Source organism: Brachionichthys hirsutus, unplaced genomic scaffold (genome assembly GCF_040956055.1).
Source record: "Brachionichthys hirsutus isolate HB-005 unplaced genomic scaffold, CSIRO-AGI_Bhir_v1 contig_387, whole genome shotgun sequence".
In the NCBI taxonomy this organism is placed as follows: domain Eukaryota; kingdom Metazoa; phylum Chordata; class Actinopteri; order Lophiiformes; family Brachionichthyidae; genus Brachionichthys; species Brachionichthys hirsutus.
Window position 1 is genome coordinate 146,748 of NW_027180386.1, and position 23,253 is coordinate 170,000.

The 23,253-nt window shown below is 41.6% G+C and overlaps 1 protein-coding gene across 1 annotated transcript in view; it reads right to left on the minus strand.

The window, feature by feature from the left end:
- The window catches only part of utrn (utrophin), a gene marked incomplete at its 5' end in the record, with an annotated part of 116,757 nt that overhangs the window by 12,951 nt on the left and 80,553 nt on the right, over positions 1-23,253 (minus strand). Inside the window, 7 exons of the mRNA XM_068757979.1 lie at positions 1,626-1,691; positions 4,030-4,095; positions 4,561-4,599; positions 8,854-8,990; positions 12,776-12,887; positions 17,118-17,284; positions 21,302-21,456. Of these exons, the coding sequence (XP_068614080.1) occupies positions 1,626-1,691; positions 4,030-4,095; positions 4,561-4,599; positions 8,854-8,990; positions 12,776-12,887; positions 17,118-17,284; positions 21,302-21,456 (742 nt within the window). The remainder of the gene's footprint in view (positions 1-1,625; positions 1,692-4,029; positions 4,096-4,560; positions 4,600-8,853; positions 8,991-12,775; positions 12,888-17,117; positions 17,285-21,301; positions 21,457-23,253) is intronic.

Below are 23,253 nucleotides of genomic sequence, written 5' to 3' on the forward strand. Positions count from 1 at the left end.
TGCGTGATGATTGCATTTGAATGGAACCTTTCCACATTATTAGATGTGTTAATTTATTCCCATCACAAACTTTGGTTCATACTTATCATTTTTCTCATTTACAGTTTGGCTTTATCTCTAACAATATTTAAGTTACAACCTTTTAAAAATGTGATATCAAAACTGAATATTTTATTGTAATTACTGTGGCGGCTAAAGAGTTAAATTAAATAGGTATCTAACAGCATGTTAAGGAGTAGTTACATTTATTTTACATTATTTTACATTACATTTATTTACATTTTTACTGTGTTACGGTTTACATTTGACCTTTGGAGGGCAAACATGATGCTAATGTGGCCCTTGGAGAAAATGAGTTTGACAAACCTGATCTGTGGTTTTAGGAATCTTGAGATCCACAAGGCTCTTGTCAAAACAGGCAAAAGGCAATTCTGTGTGAAGACAAGGAGAATGCCTGTGTGTGTGTGTGTGTGTGTGTGTGCAGAAACACCAGTGTGTCAGTGAGCTCAGAGGGAGTTTGGAACTGAAGAACTAATCCCCCCCCGGTGATTAGGATCTCATTTGGGAGAAGTGTTTAAATGGAATGGGAGAAGACTGACAGGCCTTCAAACTCCAACACACTCTGGAAAGAAATCTAGCCCTCGCACTCCTCTTCAGCATTTTGTGGGTTTTGTCTTTTACACATTTGAAAGGGATCCCTGACTATAATGGCGTGTTAGCTCCATATTATTTATTAATAATAACTATGAGTGACATTTCATAAATATATTCCATTAGTTATATTTTTGTATAACATATTTTGCATGTAGGCCATTGTTTACGTCGCAAGGCATTCTGGTTGTTTTGGAGTAGAGCAGCTATTAGCTCCTCTGTTCAGCCTTTTCAGTTTGAACCACAGCGTCAGCGAAGTAGGGCTGGGAAAAAAATCGATTTGTTGATTTATCCATTTATCGATTTTTTAGCTAAAATCTATTTTTATTTTTGCAAACTCGAGTTTCCCCTGCCACAGTTTATCGGCGTTCCGTTCGACTATTCCTCCTCGTGGGCTTCCGTAGCGTACGCTCAACAGAGAGAAACAACATTGCTGCCGCTGCGAGTAGAAGAAAACATATGATTTCTTATTTGCTCTTTATTAAATTGTAATAGAAATGTTGTATGTTATATAGTTATCTTTTGCTTAAAGCTTGAATTTTTGAATGACAAAGCCTATTCTGAGTTTGTTTGTATGCATTATAGACTGAGGACAATCACAGCAATAACACAATTAACTTTTAACGGTATATCTGATGTATTCAGTCATTTATAAATGCATAGAAAAACCGAAAATTAAGTTGTTGTTTTTTTAAATCAAATATTTTTTAGGCAAAATCGCCCAGCCCTACATCAAAGACATGAGGAAGAATCCAGTGGTGAAAATGGAGATGAAAATCGACGGGAGGAATCTAGAGTTGGTCATTGTGATGCTGTTTCTGGTAGCTGCGCCGCCATGCCGACAGAGAGAGCGTCTGTTTTATGTCTACTGATGAAATGTGGCTCAGACTGGCTGCACTGGGGCTGACCATGTTCACGGGAATCTTCAGCTAAAAACAAATCTAAAAAATATGAAATGGTGAGTGGTGACTCACATGCTCCCTGTGGCTGAGCTGCTGTCTGTGGGCAGAGAGCCATTGGAGCGCTCCATCTGGGCCAACCTGTGGAAGAATCACCCCTTTGTTACTGACATTTTAATCACAGGGTACAACAAAAGCTTTTAATGCTGTCATCTCATCAAAGCGGAGAGCAGTGGCGTCCAAGCCGCAGCAGCACAGTAATTCAAATGTAAAGGATGCAGCGACTCTCCAAGCAAATGACCAATGATGCAAGTCATGATGAAATACAGCAGAGATGTGCAACCGTGCACGCAGGAAGCATGTCGTCATTCTTCTCATCACACATTCGTGCTGATGAGGCCGATTTCACTGAAGAAAACCTGCATAATGAACATTATAAAAGAGGGGGGAATGCGTAGTCCAGTACAATGAAGCCATGACAGACTATTCTGGAGATTCATTAATCCACTGGTAAAAGATCACGGCTTGCATCTTTTCACGTAAATCTAAAAAGCTGAACTACACTAATCTTCAATGTCAGGTTCGATATTTCAGTCGACATTTCTATTCACAGGGCTTCCGTCTGCGTCATCGCTGATGAATCAAGGCAGCCAAGAAAGAGTGAATGAAGGTTAATGATGCGTGACCAGAGCAGTGGTGCATTCAAAGACCCTCTGTGATTAAGGCTATGTGCTGGGCTTTGTTCTGACAAGTGTAACCCCTTGCCCACCATAGAGAACATAAGCTTCACACTGATCAGGAATCAGGAGACTGGCTTTGTGTGGGAGCTCTGCACTTAGACTCGTCTTAAAATCAATCATGACAGGCTTTTCAGTCAACACAGGCCTGATGATGAGCAGGCCTGATGATACAGCCGATGATACAGCCGATCGGTGGGCGGGTGAAAACAGTGACTGGGCTGGGCGGCTGCTGCTCTGATCTCTGATGCTAATGCAGGGGTGGGCAAACTTTTTGACTCGCGGGCCACAATAGGTTCTAAAATTTGACAGAGGGGCCGGACCAAGCACAGATGGATGGAGTATTTGTGTGAGCTAATATAAATGACACATGAAAGCTATAGCATTAAGGGATTTGGCCTTTTACAGGCAGCATTACAGAGAAAAGGTCAAATGAATGAGATTTAATTATAATACAATTTTATTTAATGATATAATTTGGACAAGTTTGGCGGGCCGGATTAAAAAGACCAACGGGCCGCATATGGCCCCCGGGCCTGGGTTTGCCCATGCCTGTGCTAATGCTAGTCTCAACGTTGGGTGGATTCATGTTTGGTCAATCAACTCATTTAGGTTTCATTTACACAACCTTTTGGGAGATGATAATTCTTCCCATTTTGAAAGAGTTCAAATTCATTATTTACTCCGCTAAGAAGTTAATGTTTTTGATGGCCTTTGTTTGATTGTTTGTTTGTCTTTTAACAAGATTACAGAAAATTTGCTGGATGCTTCTTGATGAAAACAAATCTGAAGATAGGTCTTGGTCTAACTTAGATCCCATCAAATTTTGAGAACGATCCGGGTACCCGTCTGGATACAAAAAAATCTGGATTTTCCCATGAAAATCATATCATGTAAAATATATATTCACTCACTAAAAATCACAGTCATAAAGGGGTCCAATATGCATTATCATACAAAACGTCTTCTGGATCTGATCCAGAATCCAGACAACTTTTTGATCTGGATCACCATCTGAATCCAGGAATTCTTTTAATTCTTTTAATGGGTTAATTTTGAATACATTTTTTTATTTGTCCCTCTGCTATATCTTGAGTAAAACCTTTCTCCAGATCAGACATTTTTTGCATTAATGAAGAGTTCTCTATCAACAATAAATCCTTTTCTATTTGTTTTTCTAACAATAGCGTCTCGTATTTTTTTATTTTAGCATAAAGTCCTAAGGAGATTGTGCTTGTTGGTGGATGTTTACACCCTCAAACTGCTTTTCGAGTTTTCAAAGTGCAAAGCAGGGCTGTGCTACCATTACCGGTACTTATTATTTTCATTAATTACTAGTGCAGTTGTGTTAACAACACAACGGCCCATTACAGCATCTTCATCTTGAACGCTCGACCGGGTGCTTTGCGTTCCACAAAAAGCCCAACGCATGAGAACAGATGTGATAAAACGGCAACATAGTAAAGTTAGAGATGAACAATTATGTTAACGTGATTGAACAAAACACAATCTGCTAAATGACTAATTAATTGCAATTAACGTGATAATTTGACACCCCTACATTTATACTGTACATATGTACCCACTCAACTCGGCAGCCAGTGCAATCTGCTCATCCGAACAGCGGCTCCTTGTTGCTAAACATATACTTGTGCATTTACACTCACTGAGTGATTATTTTTCTCTGTGTTTCTTGGCATCTGAAAGGATAAATAACGGTGACTGGAAAATACAACACATACCTGCTGGCATACTGCTCTATCCTGGAGTGGGTGTCATCATGAGGGGGCTGGGGTGACTGGGACAGCCTGGAAATGAATGGCGTAAATGAGATGAACGAGATGCCGCATGCTCACATAAGCTCATTAACATGAAAAGGATTCATAGGCTCATGCACACAAACACTCTAATGGCCATTCTCAACATCACCTAGAAAACAAATCTGACGACCCTACAAAGAAAACTGGAGAGCAGGGTGATCTGTGGAGCGGTTGGATGGTTTTGGACAGCAGCTACTGGGATGAGCAACTGAATATGTTAGAGAGGAGTAGGAGGTGACAGTGAGGAGGTGCTGGGTGAGTCTTTTTGGCTACATGTTGAGTCAGTAGTTCAGGTAGGCAGGCAGGCAGGCAGGTAACATGCAGCAGGGTCATGGGTTTGTCTGAGTTGGAGCCTTGAGAGGGAGGTGAGTGAAGAGAGGAGGACGTGAAGGAGGTGCCATTAGTAGCATTCCAGTCTGGAGATGAAGTGTTTCTGGCATCGTTGATACTTACTCATACTGCTCCGGACACATGCTGATGAGGGTGACTGGACTGCAAGAGAATAATCGGGAGGAAAGGAAGGTACCACAAAACAGGTCAAATCTACTCAAAAACAAAAACACAGTAGGTGAGTGGCTGGAATCACGTACACTCAAAAATATCAAGGCCACAGGTGATCTGTTCTGAAGAACTGAAGAAGCCTCTCGGATGAGAGGAGAAACATCTTCCGCCAAATTAAACAAGTCCAGTGGATTCGGTTCTTGCTCTTCTTGGGACACACGAAACCTACTTTGTTAGATTTTTGAAAAAGCTGAAGATGAGTAGGCGCACATGGCAGCACACTGTTCCTTTGTGCATGAAAGGTTGGTAATGTCAGCTGTCCTGCAGCACATATTTAACTCTTTGAGTGCCATTCACATCTAAAGACGTTTTTTAACCCAAACATTCACTGCCAACCCTGACATTGAAATCTGCCTCTCTTCAACAGCCAATAACTCCAGAACGAAAAATGGTAGGAACACACTTTTTTTTCCTGATGAAAGACGAGACTTTAATCTTTTATTTGGTTCAGTGTGTACATAGTCATAGTAAAGAATATGCTGTGGGGCTTGGAAAACCGGGGAAAATGCACGTGAACTGGGCATAATAGGAGGGGTAAGAAAATCCCGGGACTTCTAGTGTTAAAACACGTTTGGGCCTGCCGAGTCTGTCCGGCCTCCGACTCTTCCATCGGATCCAACTCACCAGCAGGTGGTGATCAATTTACAGCTCTACCCCTATATTCACCCGTGAGTATGACACAACAACAAAGTCAACCTCTGGCCGAGGGTGTCCTGGTGCCGTGCACATGTGGACATCCCTGTGCTCGAACAAGGTGTTTGTTATGGACAAACTGTGACTGGCACAAAGACTCCAAGAAGGCCAGGTACTCGGCACTGCCGTTCGACCCGTAGGCCGAAACAACGGTGAGACACCTGTCCCTGACCCAGAGGAGCAGAGAATGGACCATCTCGTTCATCGGGGTAAACTCCAACACATGGTGGCTGAGCTGTGCAGCTATAAGCAAGCCCACACTAGCCTGCAGCCTCTCAACGAGGGTAACACCAGAGAAATGTAGAGTCCAGCTCCTCACAAGTGTTTGGATTCCAGATCCGGAGCTCCCCTACGGTTCCCTCGGTGGATGGTGAGTCCACCGGAGGTCATCCCACATCAACTTTTTGGGCTAAGCCCAGCCGAGCCCCTTGGGCAGAGAACTGGCCACCAGGCGCTTGTATATGAGCCCCAACCCCAGGGTGGGACCCCAGGGTGGGGCTCCAGGGTGGGGCTCCAGGTGCACCATAATGGGCGACGTCACGGTCCTTGCTTTTACTTCTGTCATAGGGGTTTTTGAACTGCTCTTAGTCTGAACCTGGGATTATTCGGGGACCCAAACTCCCCCACCACGATAAGGTAGCAGTTCAAGGGGGAGTTATTGTTCCCATTGTGACTTACTTAAATCAAATGAAAATAAAAACAAATAGAAGCTACTTTCTCATTAATCCGCTTAATATTTTTGGTATGGAAGAAGAGCATCAGAAACTATTGATCTTTCATAATATAAATGACATATGTTTTTCTTCACAACAAAAAGGACATCCTCGCATGTCAAAAACAAAGAATTGTTATTTCATGGAGGAGACCATTTGAGCTGAACCTTCTTTCGCCTTGTGCTTTTGTTCCCACATTAAAGTAGGAAGACATCCTGCTGGGTGGTTCTACTTCTTAGAGCAAGGCAGCATAGGTAGTCATACTTCCTTAGCTGCAAGGAAAAGTTTAAATATAGCAGGGGAGTCAAAATGCAAAGAGAAACCATGAAAGTAAAGAAAAAAAGGTCAGACAGAGCTAACTATTGCGAGCAGCTGTCATGGTGTTTTACAAGTCTTTATCGACATGGTTGCGAGAGGGAAGTGTGCATGCAGGGACATCAGACTTATATTGTGAATGGGTCCTGCACAACTTCCAATAAATCTAAGAGCATATGGAAAATAAAATGCTTGACTAATGAGCTTAAAACCCAAACACAACTGCAATCACACTGCCAGTATAAATACTGTTGAATTTTAGCTTGCTCAAGTTACTAAACCTTTGAACTTTGCTTCAGAAGACCTGAAGCTGCAGAGCAGTAAGACAGGTTAACGTCATTGATTATCTTTATGCATCAATATAAACCATGTTGATCTATAATGCATAAAATCAACACTGAGCAGGAAACCATTCGAATGGTTCAGTTACCTTATCAAATATTACAAGAACAAATGTAAAATACAGCGTGAATGAAGCAAAGACAGAAGTGGAAGATGGAGGACGAGGTGTTTTGTTCTCCCAAGATAGAATAACATGGAGTGGGTGGAACTAATGAAGGCTAACGATGATACAAGTTGATGGAAAGTGCACACAAGCATGATATCCAGGAGGGCGATAGCAGCGATTCATTTATTTAAATGGACTGACCCATCAAATTTAATGTTTAGCTTATCTGCATAATTCAAGGCAGGAATCAAGATCTCATTTAATTATAGAAGAAATGTATTTCATTTTATGTCACGGAGTTAAATTCAGTGAATGAGGATGTGTTGTGCTGACTTAACATAAACGATTTAAATATAATTCGAGATTTAGGTAAATTTCAGCTCATGAAGCTTTTTCGCAGTCAAAACACGCCATTGGAAATGTGTGAGCAGGCCATGGCTCACAGGAGAACTCTCATGCCACAGAAGAGAGGGGGAAATGATGACGTCTCTGTTCTAGTTTGTCATATTCTCACAGCTCCTCTGCCTTTCAGGCACATTCTTCAGACAAGCCTCTCGGCAGAAGTCACTCGTTTAAGAGGAAGTGAACAGAAAATGGAGTGAGGCAGGAGGTGAGAAGGATGAAATACGGAGAGCGACCCATCTGAGGGGTGACTTGTGTGCAACTGGATGTTAAGAAAAATCTATTGCAAGAGAAACATCTTTCAGAGTTGGGGTGCTTAAACAATGCATGAGGTCAAAAATCCAAATTTCAATAAAAGACTGACTGACAAACATTTTCCACAAAATATTAAAATGCTAGAAGTCAGAGGAGGGAAAACAATAAATAGATCGATCTATAAAATGTAGAGTGAACAAAAAAGAGCAACAGCCTTAAAGTATAGAGGGTTGGTGTTCGGAACATTCATAGGAACACTCCTGCAAGGACGATAAGGAGCCCGTCTGGGACGTCAGTGTAATGTGGGCCCAGTTAAAGTGGCTCCAGGGGGGTTTATGTCTGGCAGGGGCAGAGACGTATATCAGAGCGTGATAGGAGAGAGGCTGCAGACAAAAGATCCAACGCAATGGCACAAGGGAAAGACTGGACAAGTAATTAAACACATAAAACGATGAGGATGATGGGAAGGTGTGACTCCACAATAACTGCACCTCAGTCTCTGTGTGTGTGTGTGTGTGTGCGTGTGTGTGTGTGCGTGTGTGACTTCACAAAATCTATGAACAAATCATATTCATGATCTAATCATTAACATTACATTGAATTGTATTTATTTTTATTACCTTTAACCCTCTTTGCACGGCCGTAGCGCCGGTGCTTAATTTTAACATTAAAACCCAATTTATGAGGGTTGCTATGGTGACTGTTGCTGCAGGTTCATTTCTGCCTTGCACAGCTGCAGCGGCATCGTTGAACTGAACGAGTCGCACCCGTTACACATCTCACCTGATCAGCTCCTGCCTCTCTGGACAGTATCTCAGTATTTTCAGGTCCTCCCGTTCTACGTGTCGTCATGTATTCCCTAGTTCTATCTTTATTCCATGAGGAAACAGGTCCAGTTGAAATCGGGGGAAGTTTTCAAAGCGAAACAATTTCAGTTTTGGACACTTTCAGTAATATCTCTCTGATTAGCTCCACAAAGGAGGTTCTGTTTCTGCTGTCCTTCACCAGGACACTGTGGACAAACAGATTTGTTGTATCTTCAAAAGCTCTGGATCAAGACCCAGAAGAATCTGCCGTTACTCAAAGTGAATAACTTCTAAACTAATAATGAGATCAATGTGAATCAAATTGCTAAAGGTTTGTTTTCATGGTTAAGGAATCTAAAGATATAGATTAAATAAATGTAGGGCCGTTATTTCTGTTGTAAATCACACTATGTGGAGACTGAGGTGCTCGGCCGTAATTCTGACGTGATGCTCTATGAGTCACTCCCTTTCCCATGATGGAAGCTCTTGGTTCAACTGATGCTGAACATAAATGAGAATTGATCCGTTTCACAGATATTCCATTATTACTTACGTTTCCATGTTGTCGCCCTCGAGAACTGTCTGCACAGGTAGGTAACCGAGCCGTGGATGCTTGGCAAAGTATTTCTTCGATCGAAACTTGTTCTTCAGCACTTTGGTGAAATCCCGCATGTCCTCACCCGACGTTGTCTATGGGAGTCACAAATAGACAAAGTTTATGTTTGGCTCTTTTATAGCAGTGTGCCTGTGTGTTGTCCATCATGCATGCTCAGGCTCTCCTGTGCACTTACAATCAGCACATGGACTTGTGCGGAAGAGAATAGGCTTTGTTAATTAGATACTTAGCAAAGGTGGTCTCATGTAAAAGAGTTTTTGCCATGCAAGCAAAAACAAATTAGTGGAGAAAATCCCTTTCCAACAACTGCCAATGAAAACAAACACACAACAGACAAATACACAACTCCCACACTTCACAAATACACGGAAATGAAAAGCCTCTATTGAGTGCACTTGGCTTATTGACTAATCCAGGCACTTTTAGATAGTAGCCAACAGCAATTACAGGACAATTAAACTAAAGTTGGAGGATAATTTATGTAAAGTTGTGTGTGTTTCATGCAAGTTCTTAGTGCAAGGGTGTCATACTAATTTTCTCCAAAGGTCAAATTAGCATTAGCGAGATAACTTTTTTGTTTTTTGGGGGCACAGTTACAAAATAGGTATATTGGACAGTGAGAGAAAACCAACAGTGTTATTTCTTGCAGTAAAGGTTCCTAGCTAAAATCTGATTGTTAAAATCAAATTGTTAAAGGGTTGGAGCCACAACCGCTAGGCTACAGCAAAGACATGACTAGAGAGTCAGTCGAGCCCAAACATCATCATAACACATTGGAAGAACAGTAATCAATACAGCACAGCAATGCATTTGATATCACTGACAAAGCCCATTGGATCTGTGAAGATGGCACGACCATAAAAATGAAAACCTAATAAAAAAAAAGCAATATAGTTGCAATGAAACAAAAGAAGATGAAAGAACAAATCTTGCTGAGTGACCACCGTGCGTCCCACAAAATTCAATGTCTAACTCTCTTAATCTGGTTTTGTGGCATCATACTCAGCACAGATTTGATATTTGCAAATATATAAAACTGAGACATGATTTGGTTTGAGGATCTTGGGGGGGTAATTAGAAATGGCACTCATATTTTATAGCCTCAGAGAATGCAGAGTGCAGTTCAAAACATTTGTGATAGTTCAACAATATCAAGTTTGATGCAAGTACACTCTGAGTACTTCATTCTCTGTCCATTCCAGTATAGATTTTACTGAAGCTCAGCTCCTTGTTTCAGTCACTGCATCAGTCTGAGGTGTTTGGCACAGTGGTCCTCAATAACCTGCTTGTCTTGTCTTGTCCTGTGAGCCTGTGAGCATGCGAGCTGCTCTCACATCATTCTTCAAGGTAGTGACTGTGATAAGCTGCGACTGCTTTCTTGCAGAGGCACGGTTTAACATGGCAACTGATGAGTTTAGATTTAAAAATGTAATCAGTGCATGAAACGACATTTTCTGTTCTCTGTATTTCACAGGGCATGTTGTAGCCTCAAGAATCTCTCTTTTCTGAAATACATTACAGATTTTTGATGTGCTGATTACGTATTTACCCTTCTGGTGAGAACAGAACGCTCATCTGGTTTTTATGTTACATTCAAACTGTCATCTAATCAGAGGACGTTCTTGCTTAGCTGCTATTACTGTTGGTCAAACACATCTAAAAGAGTCTGGGAGACTATTAGTGTCTTTATAATACCGTGTTTTCCGGACTATAAGTGGCGCTTCTTTTTTTTATAGTTTGGCTGGTCCTACGACGTACGTATATTGTAACATGTAAAGTTAACCCCCAGCTATCCTGAAGTATCCACACATTTCTTTACAGATATCGCTGTTTGTTGAAGATCTGAATGTCGATAGACGCAAGATTTGAATTTTGAGAAATCTTGCGAGATCTGAATCATGTGATCAGTTTGTTTACCTCGCTTTCTCCCTAAAGACATTCAAAGTGCAGCCGTAACCACGTCCGTGCGACTGGCTGAGCTCCGAGGCGGGGAGGGCGTCAATGATGCAACCGAGGACGAGTTTGAGGCTCTGATAGACGGACGTGCTGCCCCCATAAATGACAACGACATGTTGGAGATAACTAAGGAATTACTCACACAAGAAGAAAAAGATTTACACTAGACATAACATAGAGAACAAGCTGATTAGGTGTCCGGCATGTTAATGTGCTTTGTGTATGCTACACGTAGCTGGCTAACTGTTAATGTGCTTGTTGTGCAAAATAAATTTCCAAAAGAAGTGCAACTTATTTATGTTTTTTTCTTCTTCATGGCGCATTTATTGACTAATGCGACTTATACTCCGGAGCGACGTAAAGTCTTAGTATTCGATGCATCCATATATGCTCTTTGAACAATTCACAGAGTTGGTCAAGATAACAGTTATTGTATATTTAAATGCTTGAGCGATTAATGCACATTTTAGCAGCATCATAATACCTGACCAATGCTTTAAGCATCAAGCGCAGCAGCAAAGCTCAAAACAATATATTGCTTCTTCAAAGTTCTGGTAGCCAGATGCTGGGAGGAAGGATCACTACTCCCTAAAGCTGTGCCCCCAAAGTTAATACCTTGTAAATGAGAAAAAGAGCAGTGCTTCATTTTTAAATAAACAGACCCCAGAGAACCATGACTATTTTACCATTCATTCATGTACGGTACATCTAAATGAAGCTAGGTATCTGCAGGTAGGCTGACTCTGGAATGAGTTGGAGAAAATACATGCATGAAAAGTCGTGTGTGGAGGCCGACATGGGACCAGCGTCAACTTGTATTATTCACGAGTGGATAAAACCCTGTTTACACAGGCGCATAACTGAGAGGCATTTCATAGCGTTAATTAAAATCAAGCATCCACATCAACATCAAATGAGCGGTCTAAAATCTGGTTCCTGAAGATAATTGGTTTCAGTGAGGAAGTCCTGATTATTGTTAAAATTGAGTCACTTATATTTGTTTATGTTTATTTATTATTTATTTATTTGATAGGGACAGTGCACGTTAATGAGCATCTATTCAGACGCCTCTAATAGACCTAAATATGCCTGATTATAGCAAAAATGCGAATTTACATCCACAGTCTCTAGGCAGGTAACAGAAAGACACAAGACATAAGAAAGAACAAGAGGCCACAGTACAGTAAATTACTAAAAGGTTTAGAGCTAGTGGTTACAGGACTGGTTTGCTTTCAACCACTGCTTCAGGTGAGTTTTGAAGCTTTGCAATGTGGGACGCTCTCTGATGGCGAGTGGAAGACTGTTCCAGGTCTTACTGGCCTTCACAGAAAGAGCATTTTTTGCAAAGGCTTTTTCCCCTCTAGAGGGGACTGTCTGACATGGGAGGTGGGGCAAGTCCATGTAACACCTTGGACATCAGACAAGCCATTTCAAAATGTAAAAATGCATGGGAAAAAAAAAGGTTTTGATTGAAAACCAATGTCAGGCTTTCAATCAAAAACCTTTTTTTTTTTTTACAGAGTAATTCTATGATTTTGCATGTATTTACACCTGCCAGCGATGAACATGTAATGCAATACTCAATGTGTGACAGAATGGTCAAGATAACAGCTACTGTACATTTAATGTCATTTGGATGTTAACTTTTGGTATATTTTCTGTCTGAAATTTGCAGTGAGAATTCAAAACTCAAAAATCATGCTGCAAATGCAAGGGCATATTATGTAGTGGGGCAATAAGATACTTGTAGACAGATAATGACTGAGAATAGAGAATATAAGACTATAGAAATCCACACATTCAAGAATTAACATGTGAGTTCCATGCACGGTAATAAATTCAAACAGAATTATAATACGTTGATAGAATGGGTTAGCGTCTGTGTGCCATGTTGCTCCCTCACCGGTGTACAGTACTCCACCATGGGGTAGTTCAGCTTGTGACCCTTGGCTGTGCGCCCAGAGAAGAAGCAGCTCTGACACACATCGTAGTTAAAATGCTTCAAACTACGATACCTAGAGGGAGAGAGGGAGGAGAGAGAGAGACAAAAAGTGAGAGGAGTTGAGTGCAAAGTGTTGGGATTTCACTTTCCTGCCATCAGCCCGTGGTTGAGCACATATACGGTCTGCTCTCCGGGAGGCCCCTGAGCCAGTAGTCGTTTTTCACTCCCAAACACAGAGTGAAATCTTCTCGATGAAGTGAAGCTGTGGCAGACGGCTACAACGACGCCTCTAACCAGTCAACCGTGCAGCAGCCAAATTGGGACGGGGGCCTTCAGACATAATCGCTCGAGTCCTTCGTCTTCCTCGCCTTTCCATCTTTCCCAAGGTTAGCTACAATAGAGTGTCATATATCAAGGGACCATGTAACACCACCAAGTCAAATATGCCATTAATACTGACACACAACATATGACCACGAGGAGGAGGTAGTTATTCACCTTCGCAGCAGGTGGTGCTGAGACAGGCCTTAATTCATGAGTTTAACTACTGACTAGAAGTTGGCCAAACCAATAAAGCATTGATTAGATACTGGGGGTCGTCAGCGTAAGACCTAAGCGACCGTTCGACCTAACGACCGCGCTCGTCTGCTGTATTTTTGGTCTGTTTAAGAGGTGTTTTTATGACATACTGGAACGCGGGCAAGCAAATCGACAGTTTATGCAGTCTCAACCACGATTTCTACCAAGATGTGTCTTTCTACTCCGATATTTACCGTATCATGACGCAGCATAATATACGGTACTCACGGTAATCTAACATGGGCCGATTTATGACCGATTTATGATCGACACACGACAAGCCTCGGAACCAATTATGCCCCCTGTATTTATCACGATTCTCCAATGTAGTACATGTTTTACAGATACTTGCAATTCAAGGTGAAAAAGACAGACAGACATGAGAATGAAATTTAAAAGAAATGCCTGCTATGCATTTTGGCTCTACTTTCTCTCCTGTTCTCTGGCTTCTCTTCCCGCTCATCGATCAATGACAGAACGCAGGAGACGTGTACTTCATCAAATATCTGAGTACATTTCTCTTTCTGCTGGCCAAGCAACAGTTCCAAAAGAGACAACCTTGCCACTTTATTTCCAACAGCCTGCCTCCGCCTGGTGTTCCACACATTTTCAGCCCAAGAACGTTTTTACCAGATTTAACAGAAAGATTCTCTATAGCGGTTGAACACCTTTCTACCCGCTGTCACTGTACATGTGTGAAATACAATGCTGGACCAGCTCGAACAGCAGCAGCTGCATGCATGCATGAGTGGGGGGGGGGGGTCTCAAGCCCATGGGGTCTCTATGAACTTTACCATTGTGTCAATTTATTTATGACCGGTATGTTTGTGTGTGACTAAAGTGTGTGTTTCATCGCAGACCTACAAATGCTATTTAGCCAGAGATATAACAGCTGTTGCTTGTTAAATGTTGATGATTTATGTACGAAGGACTTTCAACGGAAACAAGACCGCAAGAAATGCTCCTCTTAGACAGGATGTTTGACTGTACTTGTACTGTAATACATGCTACTGTCTGACTGTACTTGTACTGTAATACATGCTACTGTTTGACTACTTGTACTGTAATACATGCTACTGTTTGACTACTTGTACTGTAATACATGCTACTGTGTGACTGTACTTGTACTGTAATACATGCTACTGTTTGACTACTTGTACTGTAATACATGCTACTGTTTGACTACTTGTACTGTAATACATGCTACTGTGTGACTGTACTTGTACTGTAATACATGCTACTGTTTGACTACTTGTACTGTAATACATGCTGTTTGACAGTACTTGTACTGTAATACAGTGCATGCTGTTTGACTGTACTTGTACTGTAATACATGTTACTGTGTGACTGTACTTGTACTGTAATACATGCTACTGTTTGACTACTTGTACTGTAATACATGCTGTTTGACTGTACTTGTACTGTAATACATACTACTGTGTGACTGTACTTGTACTGTAATACATGCTACTGTTTCTGTACTTGTACTGTAATACATGCTACTGTGTGACTGTACTTGTACTGTAATACATGCTACTGTTTGACTACTTGTACTGTAATACATGCTACTGTGTGACTGTACTTGTACTGTAATACATGCTACTGTTTGACTACTTGTACTGTAATACATGCTACTGTGTGACTGTACTTGTACTGTAATACATACTACTGTGTGACTGTACTTGTACTGTAATACATGCTACTGTTTGACTGTACTTGTACTGTAATACATGCTACTGTGTGACTGTACTTGTACTGCAATACATGCTGTTTGACAGTACTTGTACTGTAATACAGTGCATGCTGTTTGACTACTTGTACTGTAATACATGCTACTGTTTGACTACTTGTACTGTAATACATGCTACTGTGTGACTGTACTTGTACTGTAATACATGCTACTGTTTGACTGTACTTGTGCTGTAATACATGCTACTGTTTGACTACTTGTACTGTAATACATGTTACTGTGTGACTGTACTTGTACTGTAATACATGCTACTGTTTGACTACTTGTACTGTAATACATGCTGTTTGACTGTACTTGTACTGTAATACATACTACTGTGTGACTGTACTTGTACTGTAATACATGCTACTGTTTCTGTACTTGTACTGTAATACATGCTACTGTGTGACTGTACTTGTACTGTAATACATGCTACTGTTTGACTACTTGTACTGTAATACATGCTACTGTGTGACTGTACTTGTACTGTAATACATGCTACTGTTTGACTACTTGTACTGTAATACATGCTACTGTGTGACTGTACTTGTACTGTAATACATACTACTGTGTGACTGTACTTGTACTGTAATACATGCTACTGTTTGACTGTACTTGTACTGTAATACATGCTACTGTGTGACTGTACTTGTACTGCAATACATGCTGTTTGACAGTACTTGTACTGTAATACAGTGCATGCTGTTTGACTACTTGTACTGTAATACATGCTACTGTTTGACTACTTGTACTGTAATACATGCTACTGTGTGACTGTACTTGTACTGTAATACATGCTACTGTTTGACTGTACTTGTACTGTAATACACACTACTGTGTGACTGTACTTGTACTGTAATACATGTTGTTTGACTGTACTTGTACTGTAATACATGCTACTGTGTGACTGTACTTGTACTGTAATACATGCTACTGTGTGACTGTACTTGTACTGTAATACATGTTGTTTGACTGTACTTGTACTGTAATACATACTACTGTGTGACTGTACTTGTACTGTAATACATGCTACTGTGTGACTGTACTTGTACTGTAATACATGCTACTGTTTGACTACTTGTACTGTAATACATGCTACTGTTTGACTACTTGTACTGTAATACATGCTACTGTGTGACTGTACTTGTACTGTAATACATACTACTGTGTGACTGTACTTGTACTGTAATACATGCTACTGTTTGACTGTACTTGTACTGTAATACATGCTACTGTGTGACTGTACTTGTACTGCAATACATGCTGTTTGACAGTACTTGTACTGTAATACAGTGCATGCTGTTTGACTACTTGTACTGTAATACATGCTACTGTTTGACTACTTGTACTGTAATACATGCTACTGTGTGACTGTACTTGTACTGTAATACATGCTACTGTTTGACTGTACTTGTACTGTAATACACACTACTGTGTGACTGTACTTGTACTGTAATACATGTTGTTTGACTGTACTTGTACTGTAATACATGCTACTGTGTGACTGTACTTGTACTGTAATACATGCTACTGTGTGACTGTACTTGTACTGTAATACATGTTGTTTGACTGTACTTGTACTGTAATACATGCTACTGTGTGACTGTACTTGTACTGTAATACATACTACTGTGTGACTGTACTTGTACTGTAATACATGCTACTGTGTGACTGTACTTGTACTGTAATACATGCTACTGTTTGACTACTTGTACTGCTCTAACATTCTGTCTAGTGAATATATTCATCATCATCTACCCTCCTGAGCCGATCTGCCCTTTATGCTCAACTAAAGCAGAACGCCGCAGACACTGCCATGCAGAACACCGCAGACACTGCCATGCAGAACACCGCAGACACTGCCATGCAGAACACCGCAGACACTGCCATGCAGAACACCAGACACTGCCATGCTTGCTATTTGTGCACGCTGCAATATTTGTAGATGATTTTCCGTGTGCTTCATAAATCTTAAATTACGTGTGTGTCTTTTACCTGAAGCCAACAATAGGGCACTCCTTGCAGATGTTACACTTGGCCTGATGCTTGGCTGTTTCTGCAGCAGCAACTCTGTGCAGGACCGGAAGCCAAACCATAGATTGGGGCTCCAGACGCATCCACTCAATAAACTGCTTCAGCTCGAGCTCCACCTTATTGGTCACCTGGGCACAAAAGAGGAAGAGCCAGGAGTAAGAAGCCTTGAAATCAGAGGTTTAGCAACCATGTGATGTTTATAGTTTCCATAGTTACGAAATGGTGACAGTGAACAGAAAAAGAAATATGTACATTATTGTGTGATAATTAAAGACAAATAACTAGAAAAGCACCAAGCAGCTCGTTCCCCCTAACTGGGTCTACACCGTCCACATGGTGATCTGGATCAGCACCAAAAGGTTCTAAATTGTTCTTGGTATCTTTATACAGCAGCCACGAAAAGTAAGTGAATTGGAATTGATGTGTATTTTTAACAGAATTTTGAATCTATGAATGTGTTTTTCAATGTTCAAATGTAATATTTTTTCCTGACTTCATTCTGGATCCGATCCAGATGAAATTCGGCGGTAAGAGGGCCTACATGCCTGGCAAATTCCATAAACATCGGCCAACGATCAACCGAGATATTCATTGGACTGCTTTGTCCGTTACCGGGTTTGAAGCTCCATTGACTGCAATCTTAATAAAAATGTCCATAATCCAGGATCTCTTCTGGATTATGGATCACCAACATTGAATCATCTGTTCCTGGTAACATTCCCAAAATTTCCTGAAAATGTCATCAAGGTCTGTCTGTAACCTTTTGAATTATGTTGCTAACAGACAAACAAACAAACCAATGCTGACGAATACATAACCTCCTTGGCAGAGGTAGAGATACATGTACATTTAATTATAGCTGTTTAATTAACGGAAGTAGGAGAAATATAACAGTACCAAATAACTCACTCGATTTTAGCTGATGCCAAAAAAAACACCTAAAGGCTGGCACTTAAAAATAAAATGAATCACTGTCTAGACACTGGTGTAAAATGGAGCTGGCAGGTTTTCAGATCAGTATCAGAAGTAGCCACATGTTTGGTCAAAACACATTATGGTTCGAGTTTAGGAATGTTTATTATGGGCCCTTTTAAGACCAAGTAGTAGTAGTAGTACACAACTCAATTCAATTCAATTCAGTTTTATTTATATAGTGCCAGATCACAACAGGAAGTCATCTCAAGGCATTTACAGGATTAGCAGGGAAAGACAGAACCCAACTTGACCCACAAGAGCAAGAACTTTGGCAACGGAGGCAAGGAAACTCAAACTCCAAGTTGTTTAACAGCAGAGGAGATTACGGTATTTGAAAAGACAGAGTGAGACTGATTGACATGGCTGATGGTGGCACTAAACAAATGCAGCATAACCTTTCCATCATCCCACACACACACACACACACATATTCCTTTATCACCTAAGGAAACTGTGTGTGTGTCCTTTTCCCTGATCCTCCCTCAGGGCGTAAGCGTTCAAGACTGTAGTAAAAGATTATGGACATAAATTACTGCTACAAATAAACCAAGCAGGCTCATATCTAGTGAGTTGAATCAGCGATTGGACATCTTAATATTTTTCTAGGAGAATATTCATCATTAAAAGGTACATTTTAATCATATCGAAAGCACCAAATATGAAAAATAAGGTCGGCACCAAAAATAGCATCAAATCTAAATTGGATGAGATTTGTGTCATGAAAGGTTTCTCACTCTCTAGATTTGCTTACTATAATTATATTTTGGATTGAACTTTCTTTGTTGAGGTGCATTAATAAAAAAGATTTTTTCTTTGGCTGAGCAGTGAGAATGTTGAAAATGGAAGAGGATGACAACTTACTTGCATCGACTTTTATATCCTTCATCATTCCATCTGCCCTTTACCTGGGCAATGATGGTGCCTCTCTGCCTCCCCTGCCTCCTACATCTCACCTAATGGCAGGCTCATAGCACTTACAGATTAATTACCGCAGAGAAGATATGGCTCGCAGGACAGCGAGGAGGAGGGAAGGATGGGTAAATGAAGGAGACTGACGATGGAGCAGTGTTAGAGGTCATATTTATGGCAGCAGAAGTCGTTCATCACAGTCCCATTAAACCAAATTGACTTGGTGACTGCACTGTCACGGCAGATGTACAGAGTAGAAACAAGGATGTGCTTGCATACGAGAACAACCATACAAATGAGAGAGAGAGCGAGAGAGAGAGAGCGCAATGGTGTACGTGTGTGTGTCAGTTCCTACCTACCAGCCTGGTTCGATGATTGAATGATTTATGAGCAAAATATGGTTAAACGGTTTCAACCAATCTCTCTCTTCTATTTTTAATGGCACAGTGCAGGAAATCAGTGAAGTGAGAAAAATGAAACTGTGTTCCGAGAGCAGCGGTTCTCAAATAGTGGGGCGCGACCCCCTGGGCCCAAGATAAGAGGTGGAAGATGGATGGTGAAAGTCCACAGACACTTGTGTGGCTTTCTGCAGTAAAACACTAGAGGCCAGCCAGCAGGAGACCGTTTGAGGCTTCATGGTTGATCAGTAGAGCTGAAATATTGAATCTCATTACCTGGATTAAGAGAGGCAGGCCTTAGATAGATGGAAAACACGATTGAGACGGAGGCGCTTAGCGACAATTAGGCTTGGGACGATGCAGTGCTGGTGCTTGCCAAAAACTATAACAAGTGATGTCAGAAATTATGAATATACTGACTAGTATTTTGACAAAACAAATTAAAGTCCAACTCCAAACCCATTACTTGTTCATGAATCGATCCCCCGCGTTGCCGGTGCAATGCAGGGAAAGAACCTAACAAGAAGTCACATTTTTCTGGAGCTCGTAATGCTCAGTGATTTCAACACGCTACGAGATGCTGTTGGTGTGTGACCAGTGGAATGTCCTTACTTATCAGAAGCATTTTCAAGCTATTTCCAAATGTGTCTGACCCTGGCTGAAATCAGTGGGATTTAAAAACATGGTTGATTAAAGTTCTTTTTTTTATTATCCAATAATAAATAATCCAATGCTTGGGGGAGGTCTGTGCTCTCTGAGTGCTTTTTGTTTGTTTGTTTTTCCACTCAGAATCTGTGGGCGTAACACATTTTATTCTAAAGTTTAAAGTTCATTTTTCCCAGCTTATCTTTTCCAAATAACCAAACAGAGCTTCCCATCACAAGAAATCAGGTGTCACCATGACAACATCCTCAGGCCCAATAATAAAAGTAAAGTACCTAACCCCCAGTGACGTGCTGTCAGGGGAGGCAAGTGAGGCACAGCCTCACCTGTCATCATATAAAATCATATAAAAATCATGTATTTGTATTATTAAAAATAATATAAAAATCATACAATACAGTAGTCCCTCGATATAATGCGGTTCATCTTCCGCGACTTCGCTGCTTCGCGGAGTTTTAATGCAATTTTTCAGATTTTTTTTTTTGTACTTGAACGCGCCTTGAAGCGGCGCAAGGACGAAGGCGCGGTCGGAGGAACTGGGAGATACGCGCGAGTCGCTATTAATAACTTCTTATGTGTTCAACCTCGTAGGTTGATCATTAAAATTGAATTCGTTATTTCTAAAAGCTATCATGTTTATTTGTTAAGCGTTTGTTTTATAGCGCTCTTATTCTCTGTGTAAAAAGAGGCTTTTATTTTGTAGGAGCATAAACGTCACGTCCCTTTTGGGTTTTGTTTCTTCCTGTTGATACATGTAGCCGCTGCCGTTCCGCTGTGCTAAGCTATCCAGTAAAGCAGCATGAGAGGCTAAAGACAGCACGAGTAGAATATTTGTTCTTCTGCACTCCAAGCGGCTCTTTCCTCGACCTGCACGCCTTAACATTATTAACAGGAAAACGTTTACTGTACGTACTATATATTTATATTCCTCAAACAAATGTTTAGTTCTGAAAAGGTTCTGATCTTTGGTTTCATTCTATAATACTGAAACAATCTATTTAGATTAATGCCTGACTGTTAAACGTGTATAAAGTGTGTGGTGAGGGGTTTTACAGCCTTAAAACATTTATGTACATGTATAATTGAAAAAAAATAAAGATCACTACATTGCGGATTTCACTTATTGCGGGTTGTTTTTGGAACTTAACCCCCGCGGAAAATGAGGGACTACTGTATACGAGTACATGTTAGCAAACATACGTGGAAGCAGCTCCGGACACTGGGTTCAATGTTGGACCCCCCAAAGGCAGCCACCTCCCCCAGCTGTCTTGGGATCTGGATGGCTTCGTGAAGCAGCAGACCGAGCTGTCTCTGGTCACATGTGTCACCTGCAGATGCTACCTGGCTGAAGAGGTCTGAAGGTGGAGGTGATTGAGGCAGACAGAGGGTGAAAGATAAGAGAAAGCATGAAAAGATGTTGGTACCAGTTCAAATGAAAAATGGTTGTAAGTAGATGCAGACAGGAAAACTGTGACAATATAGTACAGTGGGGGGGGGAGGGGGGGGAAGGGTCAGCATGTGCTTATGTAGGATGTAGGAATGTGAATGCAGCTGCTTGCGTAGCTCAGGTAGTGTGCTTAGCAGGAGCTAAAGTAGCATCGGCAGTTTCTACCATGAGCCGGTCCAAAGCCCGGATAAATGCAGAGAGTCGCTTCAGGAATGGCATCAGCGGTAAACATTTACAAAAAATGAATATGCAAATCACCGTAAATAATAAAAACATACCGGGTTAACAACGACCGCCAGCAGCGTTGTTAACCCACGGGACGCTGCTGAAAATTGGATTTCTGTGTGTCAAAGACAGAGACGAAGAAGAGGACGAAGACGAGTGCATCAGCAGCAAGAGAAGAAGGAATGGAAGAGTTTAGGACTGAGAGTAGAGAACAGTGAAGCTACAAGGACTAGACGTAAAGAAGGGAGAGGACTTCAGGTACCTCGGGTCAACAGAGCAGAGTGATGGAGAGAATGTGGAAAGGAGGTGAAGAATCGTGTGCAGGCAGGCTGGAACGGGGGGAGAAAAGTATCAGGTGTGCTCTGTGATAGGACGAAGGGACAGGTCTACAAGACAGTGGTGAGGACAGCCATGATGGACGGCTTAGAGACAGTGGTGAGGACAGCCATGATGGACGGCTTAGAGACAGTGGAGAGGACAGCCATGATGGACGGCTTAGAGACAGTGGTGAGGACAGACATGATGGACGGCTTAGAGACAGTGGTGAGGACAGCCATGATGGACGGCTTAGAGACAGTGGTGAGGACAGCCATGATGGACGGCTTAGAGACAGTGGTGAGGACAGACATGATGGACGGCTTAGAGACAGTGGTGAGGACAGCCATGATGGACGGCTGGAACTGCCAGGGAACAGGACTAGAGGACGACCCAGGAGAAGAGACATGGACGTAGTGAGGGAGGACATGAGAGTGGCTGGTGTTGGGGAGGACGATGCAAAGGACAGGACTAGAGGACGACCCAGGAGAAGAGACATGGACGTAGTGAGGGAGGACATGAGAGTGGCTGGTGTTGGGGAGGACGATGCAAAGGACAGGGTGAAGTGGAGAACGTTGATTTTCTGTGGTTGTAAACTCACCACTTTGAGACTGACTTTTTGCTACATAGCAGACGCTAAGGTGCTAAAGCAGCAGTTCGTTTGGAGTGTGTGTGTTGTTCATAGCTAAACCCAAATTTAGTTATGTTACCAGATGGTTGAGCGGCTCGTCCTATGATTGAGAGGTTGGGGGTTTGATTCCCGGCTCCGGCACATGTGTACACTGTCGTTGTGTCCTTGGGCAAGACACTTCACCCACATTGCCTGTGTGAATGTAGGTGGGGGTCAGGAGGACCGGGGCAGCTGTGGCTACAACAGTAGCTTACCACCACCAAGTATGGCGTGAATGAATAATGCACAACGTGAAGCGTCTTTGGGTGCCAGAAAAGCTCTATATAAGATATAAACGCATTATTATTATGAGAAAGGAAGCAGAAAGAGGAAGATGGAAACAAGGATAAAGAGAAGAGAGGCTAAACTGCTGGACGGACGAACAATGGTGTAAGCAGTGGAGGACGAGAGAGAGAGGGAGATGGGGTGGCAGAGGCAAAGTGACAGTTTCCTCCCAGCCTTCACACACACGCCCTAATCCTCAAAAATAAATTG